Raw genomic sequence first — 12,689 nt, forward strand, 5'->3', positions numbered from 1 at the left:
ACTGGTGCAAAACGCAATGCATATTTCCTTACAATGCAAGCAGCTAATCTTCAGCATTTCTGAAGCTGCCTTCTTACAGATCCGGCAATTGGATCCTCCTCAATCAATCTTTCGTTAGTCCAGCCACGTGTCTTGTTGACATGTTGAAGATACATCAACTTGACCCCAACCCTCTTGTTTCCAGTGATGCGCGGGTGGGGCCCAACATTTGGGGTACATAAAACATGTACTGGGGTACCCCAACTTGTATTAGGTTCCTTCATCATCTACCGCTGCAATGGTCCTTCTAATGTACAATCGCCAGGCGTGTGCACACGTGACTCTGTGCTGTCACAAACATTGACCATCACGCTTCGTGTTCCCATGGCTTTTGGATTGGTGGGTACGCATGGTCAAAGTACTCCACCAGGGTAATGATCAACCTGCAGCCAAAAAACCAATTCATGGTCAAGCACCCAAAGGCAAGCCTTCCAAAATGAGCATAACGCAGATGCCAGCAAGGTCTGCTCCTAGCCTGACATCTGCAAGCCTGTGCCAAGCAGGGTCTACCTGCAATGATCCCTGGGCCATCCAGAGCAATCACATGGTGGCAGCAGCATCCTGAAACAACTTATGAGCAGCCTCCCGAGACTCGGGCGTCAAAAAGGAAGTTACAGCCGTGTGCACAACTCTGCCCACCCACACTCTTCATTAAATCATGTGCTGCTTTAATGACAAGCCCCCAACTGATACATCATCCCATGCCATGCAATCAAGCACTGCATCTCCACAGTGTTGTAATTGCAGTTGAGACAGAGCACATCACCAGCTACAGATTACCGCATGCAATCACTCACCTGTAGATGAAGTACACAAAGCCCACAAGGTAGAAGATGAGCTTGATGATGCGGATGTTCTTCTCCCGCGGTATCTGCCTGAACACCTCGGTCACGTCCACCTTGTGCTCATTGCGCAGGTAGGTGCGCACATTCCATGCCAAGAGGCACAGCATGACCAGCCCCGACACCCACTTCCCAGTGAGAAGCAGGATTGCTGTGAGCACTCCCTGGGCTATATATTCCGGCATCTGCACGCCAAGGCAAGCCTTGAGTCTGGCAAGATGATGGAGAAACATTGCGCGCATGGAACGATCTGCACAGCCAAAGCAGGCAAAACTTGGCCTGGGCGCTTGTGAAGCATTGGCAGCCAGGGCGCACCACCCAGGTGTTGAGGCTGGCAGAGGAGTCGTGAGGATTGATGAAGTCGTTTTCCAGGTCTGAAAGGATGATAAGCTGCGGCAATAAACAATGGTATACATCAGATAACGCGCTTGGTGCTGCAAGGGAGTCGGATCACCCTCAGATCACCCTTTCATGGAACAAAAGGGAAGAAGAGGAGAGGATGAAGGGGTTGCTCACCCCATACATGGACATTCCCAACAACGCCAATTGTATGAAGAACGCCAGCAACCATACTAAAAATGTAAAATTCATGTCTTTGTGCTCAGATGGTCGGGCTTCTGTCCGTTCGAACTAATCTTGCAACAATAGATGTCGATGAAAATTAGTCATTGGCTGCAAGTGCTCAACCAAAGGACCTATGCATGCAGATCTTGCATTGCCCCAACTTATTACAGGTTGGAAGCTGGCGTTGTGCACCTCCACAAACCAGGCCTGTTCGAACCGCTCTTTTGAGCACCTTGATGGCCAAGAATGTACCAATAAAACAGTTTATTGAGCTGCACCCTTCGCCATTTGCACAGTTTTTCTTGAATTGTCGGTGCGTGCATTCAATCACCTCTGCCCTACATGTAGGGTGCAGACCCTTAAAGAGAGGGAATTTGAATATCGACAGGATCGGCCACGACAGCGCGATGCGACCACTGGTTCCGCTGTTCTTCAGGATTTGCACAGGACATGCCACTTAACTTCATCCCACTAGTGAAACTTCGTAACTGAAGTGATATTCCTGCAAGAACTGCAATTCAGACCACAAGTATGCAGGCTTCTATCGGCCTGTCGGCATCGCAGGCTGGGCTCGCTAGCCGATCAGCTCGTCGATTCCAAGCTCGCAACGCGGACCGTCTTCGCTCGCAGATCCTTGGCGTTCCGAGGAGCCACAAAAAGTCATTGCCAGTATGTGCAAGCGCTAAGAAGCAGGTGACGCACGGCGGATATAGTTCTATGACTTTCCTTTTGTGTATGGACAGGTCATCTGTGAGCCTGTATCACGTCACTACTGTAAAGTGTGGGCATGCGAAGTAGTCCTGCATGAGACAAAGTTTTGTGGATGCTTATGATGATTTGAATGCTCGCTTGCTTGAATTGCAGAGCGAGAGTCTCGCTGCCGAGCTTGCACAGAAGGTGCCAGCTGCAGCTTTGGCAGCGTTGATTGGCACGCTGTCTGTTACATCTGCTAACGTGGCCAACGCTGCCGAGTACTACACGCCTCCATCCGGCAACAGCGCCACAGAGACCGTGAAGGAGTCTCAGCAGTCCCTGCAATTTCCATCTGGCAGCACCGCTGTGGCACCCTCTGTCAAGAGCGGTGACTACCAGCTGCCCGAGGGCAACCAGTGGAGATACAGCGAGTTCATCAATGCTGTGCAGAACGGCAAGGTCGAGCGCGTGCGCTTCAGCAAGGAGGGTGGCCAGCTGCAGGTCAGTCATCTGTCACTGCCTTCCAGCAAAACTACTTTCTTGCTTCATTGTGCTCTCATGCATGCTTTTGCTGTCTCCCAGGACTGCAGGTTGGCCACAGAGCATGTTGAATTGCTGGGCTCTTGTCCTTTTAAGCTGTAAGATGCAGTGTCTCCATGATTAGCTTGTGGAAAAATCTCAACATATGAGTGTCTGTATTTGCAGCTGACAGCTGTGGACGGACGCCGCGCATTCGTGGTGCTGCCGAATGATCCTGAGCTGGTTGACATCTTGGCCAAGAATGGAGTGGACATCTCTGTCTCAGAGGGTGACCAGCAGGGCAACTACGTTTCCCTGCTCGGCAACCTCCTGTTCCCTCTCATTGCCTTCGGTGGCCTCTTCTTCCTCTTCAGGTGCGGCTGGCTACTAAAGCGCACATTGCAGTGCCGCTTACATTGGTACAATGAAGTGATGTATGCACTTCCAATGCTTACATGTGATCATTTTGTGTACCAGTGCTGCGTAGAGTGTGTCAGTAGTGCTAAAGATTTATTTGCCATGTGCAGAAGAGCTGGAGGCAGTGGTGGCGCCGGCGGCGGCATGGGTCCGATGGGAGGCCCGATGGACTTTGCGCGCAACAAGTCCAAGTTCCAGGAGGTTCCAGAGACCGGCATCACCTTCGATGATGTTGCGGTGAGCGCCTCCGTCCACACTCCAGTGCACCTTGTCCTCCTCTGATTCCTCCTCCTTGCATGGAAAGTGTTGCTTCAGCAGGTCTGTAGCTTTACTCAAGACATTTGGTGCGTTGACTTTTGTTAATGGAGCGCTGAGTGTGGGACATGGTGCTTGCAGGGAGTGGATGGAGCCAAGCTGGAGCTGCAGGAGGTTGTGGACTTCCTGAAGAATCCCGACAAGTACACAGCCCTGGGAGCCAAGATCCCCAAGGTCTTCTTCCTTAGCTTCACCCTGACCACATCTCTACATAATTTTTCCTCTTTCTCTCATCACAGTATGCATGCAAACTAGGCACTGTATCTGATAAGCTGATGGCGCTGCGCAGGGATGCCTGCTGGTGGGCCCACCCGGCACCGGAAAGACGCTGCTGGCCAAGGCCATTGCAGGAGAGGCGGGAGTTCCTTTCTTCTCCTGCGCAGCTTCTGAGTTCGTGGAGCTGTTCGTGGGCGTGGGTGCTTCCCGTGTCCGCGACCTGTTCGAGAAGGTGCGCTTTCATATCCTGTTTATTCCTCATCCTTGTCGTTGATAGGACTTTCTCGGTGTACCTGGAAAACAAATACATAGCCGTTGATAGGACTTTCTCGGTGTACCTGGAAACAAATATATAGCCATTGTCTCGTCAAGCAAGAGGGGAATCAGATCTTCTGTTGAAGTCTATACTTGACGGTGGGAATGCAGTATAAGCTGTTTCTTTCATGCTAGAATTGGTGCCCAGTCATACTTTATAGTGATATCATGGTATTTCCTCAGATCCTTCTTTAAAGAGCCAAATCAACAGGGATGTGCTGAACTTATGTACGAGCTTGCTGTGCAGGCCAAGGCCAAGGCGCCGTGCATCGTGTTCATCGATGAGATCGACGCGGTTGGCCGCCAGCGTGGCGCCGGCATGGGCGGTGGCAACGACGAGCGCGAGCAGACCATCAACCAGCTGCTCACAGAGATGGACGGCTTTGAGGGCAACACCGGCGTCATCGTGCTGGCCGCCACCAACAGGCCTGACGTGAGTTGGCCCCCACCGTTTTGTTATAATGTTCTCTGGATGATCGCATCTGATCTGGAGAAATGATGAGAGCATTGCTATTAAAGCTGAATTTTCAGAGGGGATGCTGTCCACCATCATACAGAGTTGCTTTGAGCTGCGAAGATGCTCCTGCATTGACAGTTGAGATGGCAAGTAAACGGTGCCATGTTGTCATTCTGGATTGCCATATCTGTGGTGGACATGTGGACTGATAAAGTTGTATTGGGGACAGGTGCTGGACAGCGCTCTGCTGCGGCCGGGGCGGTTTGACAGGCAGGTGACAGTGGACCGGCCGGACATCTCGGGGCGCGTGCAGATCCTGAAGGTGCACTCGCGCGGCAAGCAGATCGGCAAGGACGTCGACTTCGACAAGGTCGCCCGCCGCACACCAGGTGAGCACGCACTTCTTTGCATTTTACAGCGTGTGACTCTCACTGGAGCTCCCAGCATGTGGCGCCTTGTCTGAAGATTGTGTTGGGCATTTATAGCTTGCTGATGCTGCATATTGTTTGTACTAGAGGGTGCATGTGTATTCTTTAGTTTGGTTTGTGCTGATGAGGTTATATTGTATTTGTTCGTGCAGGCTTCACTGGAGCAGACCTGCAGAACCTGATGAACGAGGCGGCCATACTGGCGGCGCGGCGCAACCTGAAGGAGATCAGCAAGGAGGAGATCAGCGACGCCCTGGAGCGCATCGTTGCTGGCCCCGAGAAGAAGGGCGCCGTCATGACCGAGGCCAAGAAGCGCCTCGTCGCCTACCACGAGGTGTGTGCCCTTCTCTTAACGTGGATTTTGGAGATTGCGGCGTTGTGGGTCTGTAGTCTAATGGTGGCCAGGTGCCACCATGCATGTTAGCAGGTTTTCAGGTGTATCATTCCTCATGCATGATTATCAATAATTTTGTACCGTATCGGCAATGTTGTATATGCAAGCAATTGTAGTATGATTGCAGTTGCGCCCGTTGTGTGAAGGAAGCTAGTGCTGAAGGCGCAGTTGTGACTCTTGACAGGCTGGCCACGCACTGGTGGGCGCGCTCATGCCGGAGTACGACCCAGTCGCCAAGATCAGCATCGTGCCACGCGGCTCTGCAGGCGGCCTCACCTTCTTCGCGCCCTCTGAGGAGCGCCTGGAGTCCGGCCTCTACAGGTGTGGTCTTTACCCTCTTTGTTTATCATGCCCAGCAGCCCCCGCACCTTGACTCCTTCCACAGCTGCATTGCAGCGCTGTTCCTGTGACGTACATGATGATGTGCATTTGGATGACGTCTTGAATTTTCTGCTGTGGATGGCGTCTTGAATTTATTGCTCTCTATGCAGCCGGAGCTACCTGGAGAACCAGATGGCGGTGGCTCTGGGCGGCCGCATTGCTGAGGAGATCATCTTCGGCGAGGACAATGTGACCACCGGCGCCTCCAATGACTTCATGCAGGTCCGCATCTCCCCTTCATTTCCAGCTCGCAGACTTGCGGTGTTGTTGATGTTCTGATCTGCCTTCTTTCTGGAGTGCGTTTGACATCACACTCTGACAAGATCTGTCACTGTCGCTGTCATCTGTCCTCAATGTACTGGATGTGTTGTGACAGGTGGCGCGCACAGCGAAGATGATGGTGACGCAGATGGGCTTCAGCAAGAAGCTGGGGCAGGTGGCGTGGAGCGGCGGCGGCGGCCCCTCCTTCTTGGGCCAGTCCATGGGGCAGCCCGCCGACTGCTCTGGCCAGACCAGCGACGAGATCGACGCCGAGGTCAAGCAGCTCGTAGACCGCGCCTACAGGTGGGCCTGAATGACTTCTTCTCCATTTGCTTTCCTGAGTGAAGCCTCTCTTCTGTCGCCCTCAAGTGGCCTGTTCCCACTGTGGTATTATCATGTCTGCTCTGCCCCTCCACTCTTTTGTAGCGGTTTTTGCGGGAATTGTTGCCTCTCAATGTCATCCGTTGGATGTGAGGCGATAAGACCTCAGTGTACTCTATTGGATGTGCTTCCTCACGATGTCATCTATTGGATAGGTGGTGAGACCTCAATGTTTCTGGGGGAGTTTTTGAGGGAGCTGAGTTTGCTGCTGCAGGCGTGCAAAGGACCTGATGCAGAGCAACATCACGGTGCTGCACAAGACAGCTGAGGTGCTGCTGGAGCGGGAACAGATCGACGGCGATGAATTCCTCCGCCTCATCCTGGAGTCACAGGCAGAGAACTACCTGAAGGCTGATGAGCCCTCGGTGACTGTGCCCTACCAGGCGGTGCCAAACTCTTAAATAGCGTTAGAGAGGGACGTCGCCTAATGTCCTCGTGGCAATCCCCTGTGTGCGTTGCTTAAAGATTTGAAGTGAAATAATGCAGGGGCAGGGGCAGTTGTGTGCTGGGGAGATGAGAGTGTGGAACATTCTGTATCATAACTTGTTGCTGGAGGTGACCGGTTCGGTGGGTCTGATTGTTATACTATGATCCGATGGACTGCTCTGTACTGCAATTGGGTTTCGTACGCTGAAGCGAGCTGGCTCGTTTTTGGAAACATTATTCTAGAGCTCATGTGCGCGTGATCTTTCAAATGGGTGTGTAATTGACTTGTGAATATGGGAAAATTGAGACAGTGAAGGCTTTCTTTTGTCAATGACATAAATGCATGAGCATGAAACTTTCGCCCGATTGCAATATTGATATTACCAGATGCTGCATGCACATGCACTGAGTGCATTGCACTCCACTGTTGGGCCACTGGCATGCGCAGGCAATTTGGTGAATCCTAACTTTGTCTGGTCCATGGCCTCTGGACACCTAAGGGCCCACTGTGACGCTTCCACAACTTCTATTCCGCCCAGACTCACTTGTTCTGGCACCAAAAGTTTCGGCATTGCAAATCTCAACGCTGAAAGATATGGCCACGTGGGCGCCAGATGGCATGGTGCCCTATCTCATCGCAACGCAGCATTCGAAGAACACACGCACAATCAAAGCACTTAGGAGAACGTTAGCTATTTAGAAAAGCACTTTCTGGCTTTTGCCTTGAACCCCTTTAAGAAAAAGTTCTAGTATTCTTGTTCAGCGAATCCAATGATGGCGTCTTGTGTTAACTTGCCTGGGCAGATAAGGACAAGCGTGGTGCACTCTGGAAGTATCAGGCAGCATGGGAAAATTGCTTTTGCTCCTACACAAAGAAAATCGACTCTTCCAGGCAAGTTCTTTTTCATTGAGCTAGTGTCGTTGTGTCTTACCTCACCTCTCGTCAGCACACAGCCAAATTTTTTAGCAGATCTGTGCTTCTGAGTAGCGATCAAACAATTTATGAAAGCTGCTATCTCAGAGTTGCATTTCTAATGTGACACGTCCAAACACCACATTCCACATTATTGCAGGGAGGCGCCTAGGCAACACCGTGCGAGCAGCTCAATCCACAGAGGATCTGAAGAGCAAAGCTGGCAAAGCCGGCGAGGAGCTGAAGGTCAAGACTGGGGAGACGGGCGAGGTGTTCAAGAGCAATGTGGCACAGCTTCTGGGAGTCAGGGGCGGAGAGCAGACAGCAGACAAGTGGAAGATCCGGCTGCAGCTCACAAAGCCCGTCACATGGGTCCCATTGATCTGGGGTGCGTATGAACTCCATCCGTGCAGATCACTGCCATAGTGCATCTTCAGTGCCAGCATGCATACATGATCTTGACGAGGTGATCAGTTTGCACATTGGTGTCCAGCATAATGCTGGAAGCACGTAATGCTGGGCGTACCTAGATCCTCGATTGTTAGGAACTGGAAATCGTGCAATAATGATAACAGTTGTAATGATGGCGTGGTGCAGGTGTGCTGTGCGGAGCGGCGGCGTCAGGCAATTTCACATGGACGCCAGAGCATGTGGCGCAGTCCCTCGTGTGCATGACCATGTCGGGGCCCTTCCTCACGGGCTACACGCAGACCATCAACGATTACTATGACAGGGAGATCGATGCCATCAACGAGCCCAACCGCCCCATTCCCTCAGGTCAGTTTCATCAAGTATTTTTAGCAAATGTTACGTTAGAGTGCCAGGCCCCAGGCTGCAAGGAGGCACAGCATTGATGCGAGTTGGCTGCCCAGCATGAAACCTCAAGGCGCACAGAGAATACGGCACCTTTGTAAATTGCCTGAGGCCGGTGCTGGTAAATATGCAGTTGTCATCTCAGAGACACAGGCGCCTCAACAATCTCTGAGGGCGGTGCTGGTAATTGTGCAGGTGCCATCTCAGAGACGGAGGTGGTCGTGCAGTTTCTGGCGCTGCTGGCGGCCGGCCTGGGCACAGCCTTCGCGCTGGACAAGTGGGTGGGCCACGAGACACCCACACTCTTCTACCTGGCAGTCTTCGGCTCCTTCATCTCCTACATCTACTCGGCGCCCCCGCTCAAGCTCAAGCAGAGCGGTTGGGCCGGCAATTACGCCCTGGGATCCTCCTACATCTCGCTGCCCTGGTGGGCTGGCCAGGTACATACACTGCCAACACTCCATGGATAGGTTTTGTGTAGTTGGCTCGGAGGCTGGCAGTCTTGGCTGCCTGCTTCGGGTATTGCAACGTCATCTTTCTGCAAGCCTGCTCCTCTCAGCAGAGGTAGATCTGTGTCACAGATGACTCCGGGTGATAGTGTGATTGAAAGCCTCTGAAGACGTGATGCGTGTCCTGCAGGCTCTCTTCGGCAACCTGACACTGGATGTCATCGTGCTGACGATGCTGTACTCCACAGCTGGCCTCGGCATTGCCATTGTGAATGACTTCAAGTCCATTGAGGGCGACAGGTATGCCTTCCCTGCTCCTACTGTCAATCTGCTTTTTTACTTGGTAAATGCATGTGGGGAAGAAGTAAATAAATGCGAGACATACAACGAATCAGGGACACAAGCTTCTTCGCTGCTGCGTGCAGGAAAATGGGCCTGGAGTCCCTGCCAGTTGCCTTTGGAGTGGAGACAGCCAAGTGGATCACTGTGGGCACCATCGATGTGACTCAGGCGGCCGTGGCAGCCTACCTCTTCCTCGGCCTCAACGAGCCGCTCTATGGCGCCATCCTCACAGCGCTCATCCTCCCGCAGGTGCGCCCATCTCACAGCCCTGTCATCCAGAGCCGTCCTCACGGCAAGCTTTGCTTTGCTTCCTTTCTTGCCATGCGAGGTTCCTCAGCACCCACTGACAATTTTTCACCTATGTGGGGACAAGTTTGCTTGAGGAATACAGGCAGAAAGAGGTGGTCATGATGGAGTTTGTCATGCTGGTGGCAGATCTTCTTCCAGTACAAGTACTTCATCCCGGACCCAATCAAGAACGATGTCAAGTACCAGGCCAGCGCGCAGCCCTTCCTGGTATTTGGCCTGCTCACCACCGGCCTCGCTATCGGACACCACAACGCCGGGCTTTAGAGCTTGAGCCTTTTTACGGGCCATTGGTTGACCAAGGAGAGCTGCTCAATTGGGATCAAGCATGCGCATAAGCGGTTCCACAAGGGCATTCTTGATTGCAAGGAGTTACTCCATATACAGATTGTGCTGAGTTCATGCGTGTCTTTGTGTGCAAGCTACACTTGGTGGCGGCGCGGGGGCACAATAGGGCAAAATGCTATGATAATGCCTGCAGCTAAAGCAACCCTGGCTCACTGAGGGGCTGCAGGAAAGAGGGACTTTTGCCTGTGACTTGTTCTGCTGAGTATCTGGCTGGGTACCCAATATTGTTCTCGGACCAGCGTCCAAACCTGTATATTGTAAGGTAGGTGCACTTGTGCAGACATCACATCTTGATCATGAGGTCTGGTCACAACTATAGGATACCTCAAACTTTGCAATATCATCTTTCCATCCACATGCAATCACCATGCTGGTTGTCCACTGAACAATAGAGATCTAGATCCAGGATGTAATTAAGAGAAGGGAGAATGCAAGACGTGAAGGCATTGCGAGCGCCAGAGTAGGAGAAAGGGCTGTGATCATCAATTTCAGTCCGACTGTCTCTCTGCTAGGGGAGGATTCCTGAAAGCTGGACCAGTTCCTGATCAGGCTCTGGGAATCTCTGATGTTTGTTGCAGCGTGGCGGCCAGTCTGCACTGCCATGCCTGTAAGTGTCACACGGTGGCAGGCCAGGCTGGCCAGCCCTAGCATGCCAGCCAGCACTGCCCACAGGCGTCTAGACTTCATCTCGAATCCGGAAAGCCCCACTGGGCTGGCAGCACTAGCGCGCCTGTAACGAGACGTCTTGTCGTTATCACTGTGCTCGCTGCAGAATGGGCACCTGTACATCAGCTGCAGCTGGATGCCCGTCTAGTAGATGGTCTACCAGGAGGTTATCCATTCCAAGTGGCAGAGTATGGCGCTGCGGATCCCGACATCATGTGATGATCATTGATCACTGCTTTTGATTACCATGGCCCACAAAATGGCTCGTCATGCCGCATGCCCCACAATGGGCCCCACATGCATAGCGCCCTGCATGCAGCACATGCCTAGCTGCCGTAGTGTGTTGTGACTTTTGTGCATCAGAAGCCCAGGAAGGAAGGAAGGAAGATTACATCACTCCCAGCCGCCTAGGGCTGATTTGATGAACTGGCAGCATCCAAATAATCAAAACAATCCATCACAAAATGTGCAACACCAACAATGTCCAACTGCCACATGAATTGCTGCATCGTCACAATGTCTGCACCAAACAGCCCAGGATATCTGTCCCGAACAGATTGCAAGGCAGGGCACTCAAACACAAGGTGGCGCTCATCCCCAATAACCTGCTGGGCACAACGCATGCACAAACGCTGGGGCCGGGGAACCCTGGCCCAGCGGCCCGAGACATTGGGCAGACTATGACAACCCATCCTGAACTTCAACAATATACGCAAGCAACGGGCACTCAAAGGCTGCTGTAAGAGCTGGCAAGGGTGGCGCACACAAGCTGGCCTAGTAAACCATCTGTGATATGTACACAAGGTGGCATTGCTGGACGGGCAGGTCCTAGGGCAAATGTCAATGTCATCCCAAACCTGCAGTGCTTGCGCATCGAGCAGCTGCATCACAGCAGCAACTTCTACAGGAACAAGGGTGTCAAACCGAATAACAAACTCATACCCAATCCGGCGCAAGCCCCGCATGAAGGCCCAAGCCCAATTCTTAACATTACGGGTTATGGCATCCCAACAATCATCAAGGGCCACCTGCCTGTGAAAATTATTTGCAGGCAAGGCAGCCAAATTGTTCCAGAACTTGATAATGCGCCGCCACCACACACAATCAAGGGTCTGCTGATTTAACTCCTTAAGCAAGATGGCACCATGCACAGAGGTGGGGACGCCAGCAATGTCTCTCAGAATTTTCAGGTGAGAGGAGGCCAAGGCAGCCCGGCCCCGCCGGCTGTCGCCACCAGGAAGGCTGCGCAGGCCCCACACCTCACAACCGTAGGAGGCAGTCGGCGGCACACATGCATCATATAGGCGCAACAACAGGCCAGCTGACATGCTGCAATGCAACTTCCCATATTGCTGCCTGAGCTGTGCCCACGCACCCCACATGTTCCTGTGAAGCTTGCCAAAGGTGAGATTAATGCCTTGGACACCGTCAAAAAGGGCACCCAGGTACTCAAACTGCTGAACCCAATGTAAAGGCGCACCACCACAAAGCCACTGAAAAGGTCCTGGCAAACTGGAAGAGAACACCACAATCTTTGTTTTGTCAACACTTATGACCATTCCCGTTTGTTCACAAAACTCAGCAGCTGCATCAATCAAGCGTTGCAAATGAGCAGGTGTGGTGGCGAGCAAAGCAAAGTCATCAGCATAGCCTAGATCTGGTACACAACTGCCAGTACGCAACTGCGGGCCAACCCCAGGGCACCTCTGCAGCAAGTGCCTGTGCAAGCCATCTGCAAACAAGCCAAACAGCGTGGGGCTAAGGGGGCAACCCTGCTTCAATCCTGTCTCAGAAGGCAAACTAGGACCCTTCTTGCTCCCAATCTTCATGGCAACCGTAGAATTGGCATACAAAGACTGAATGGCAGAGAGCAGGCGGCCATCAATGCCCAGGCGACGCAAACTCTCCCAGAGCAACACCCGATTCACTCTGTCATAAGCACCCTTCAGATCAAGAAAGCAACAATACAAGGGCTGCTTAGCATGGTTTTGCCGACCCTGGATACTATTGCTCTGATGACTACCGCTGAGTCTTGCTGAGTCATGCACGGTGACGAGATCGTGCCTTCTGCAGGTTTCCGAGACAAAATCATCTGGCGTATCATGAAAACGCTCACTTGATTGGTATGAAGCAGCTAATCTATAGTTTTATTGCCGCTAAGAAACGCAAGGAAGCTCGAGGTGGTGATTTGGGGAAGTTCTAGA

General features: G+C 52.4%; 3 protein-coding genes across 3 annotated transcripts; 2 read left to right on the top strand and 1 right to left on the bottom strand.

Annotated features, from left to right (window-relative positions):
- Positions 1–6: 6 nt before the first annotated feature.
- Positions 7–1,731, bottom strand: COCSUDRAFT_46391 (cornichon-like protein). The gene is made up of 5 exons (XM_005650313.1): positions 1,398–1,731; positions 1,197–1,271; positions 837–1,066; positions 550–670; positions 7–422 (listed from the first exon to the last, which is right to left on the bottom strand). The coding sequence occupies exons 1-4, from the start codon at positions 1,470–1,472 to the stop codon at positions 580–582; spliced, it is 471 nt and encodes a 156-aa protein (XP_005650370.1). The 5' UTR covers positions 1,473–1,731; the 3' UTR covers positions 7–422; positions 550–579.
- Positions 1,732–1,890: 159 nt separating this feature from the next.
- Positions 1,891–6,946, top strand: COCSUDRAFT_22106 (membrane AAA-metalloprotease). The gene is made up of 13 exons (XM_005650314.1): positions 1,891–2,138; positions 2,310–2,639; positions 2,844–3,031; positions 3,185–3,311; positions 3,471–3,563; positions 3,679–3,837; positions 4,168–4,353; positions 4,607–4,766; positions 4,958–5,139; positions 5,384–5,520; positions 5,691–5,802; positions 5,957–6,144; positions 6,437–6,946. Exons 1-13 carry the CDS (start codon positions 1,977–1,979, stop codon positions 6,621–6,623), a joined length of 2,211 nt encoding a protein of 736 aa, XP_005650371.1. The 5' UTR covers positions 1,891–1,976; the 3' UTR covers positions 6,624–6,946.
- Positions 6,947–7,307: 361 nt separating this feature from the next.
- On the top strand, positions 7,308–9,738 carry COCSUDRAFT_27450 (chlorophyll synthase; the record flags this gene model as incomplete). The annotated part of the gene is made up of 7 exons (XM_005650315.1): positions 7,308–7,540; positions 7,722–7,949; positions 8,159–8,338; positions 8,570–8,814; positions 9,014–9,123; positions 9,249–9,414; positions 9,601–9,738. The coding sequence occupies exons 1-7, from the start codon at positions 7,420–7,422 to the stop codon at positions 9,736–9,738; spliced, it is 1,188 nt and encodes a 395-aa protein (XP_005650372.1). The 5' UTR covers positions 7,308–7,419.
- Between the last annotated feature and the right edge of the window lie 2,951 nt (positions 9,739–12,689).

This window comes from Coccomyxa subellipsoidea (assembly GCF_000258705.1).
Source record: "Coccomyxa subellipsoidea C-169, whole genome shotgun sequence".
Lineage (NCBI taxonomy): Eukaryota > Viridiplantae > Chlorophyta > Trebouxiophyceae > Coccomyxaceae > Coccomyxa > Coccomyxa subellipsoidea.

Excerpts from the sequence above, each read along its gene's own strand:
- COCSUDRAFT_22106 (XM_005650314.1), top strand. The coding sequence starts at position 1,977 with ATGCAGGCTTCTATCGGCCTGTCGGCATCGCAGGCTGGGCTCGCTAGC. Across the intron at positions 3,032-3,184 it reads GGCCTCTTCTTCCTCTTCAG|AAGAGCTGGAGGCAGTGGTG; the intron begins GTGCGGCTGGCT and ends TGCCATGTGCAG. Across the intron at positions 4,354-4,606 it reads CCGCCACCAACAGGCCTGAC|GTGCTGGACAGCGCTCTGCT; the intron begins GTGAGTTGGCCC and ends TATTGGGGACAG.
- COCSUDRAFT_46391 (XM_005650313.1), bottom strand. The coding sequence starts at position 1,472 with ATGAATTTTACATTTTTAGTATGGTTGCTGGCGTTCTTCATACAATTG. Across the intron at positions 1,272-1,397 it reads TGGGAATGTCCATGTATGGG|CTTATCATCCTTTCAGACCT; the intron begins GTGAGCAACCCC and ends TTATTGCCGCAG. Across the intron at positions 671-836 it reads TTTGTGTACTTCATCTACAG|AGTTGTGCACACGGCTGTAA; the intron begins GTGAGTGATTGC and ends GTGGGTGGGCAG.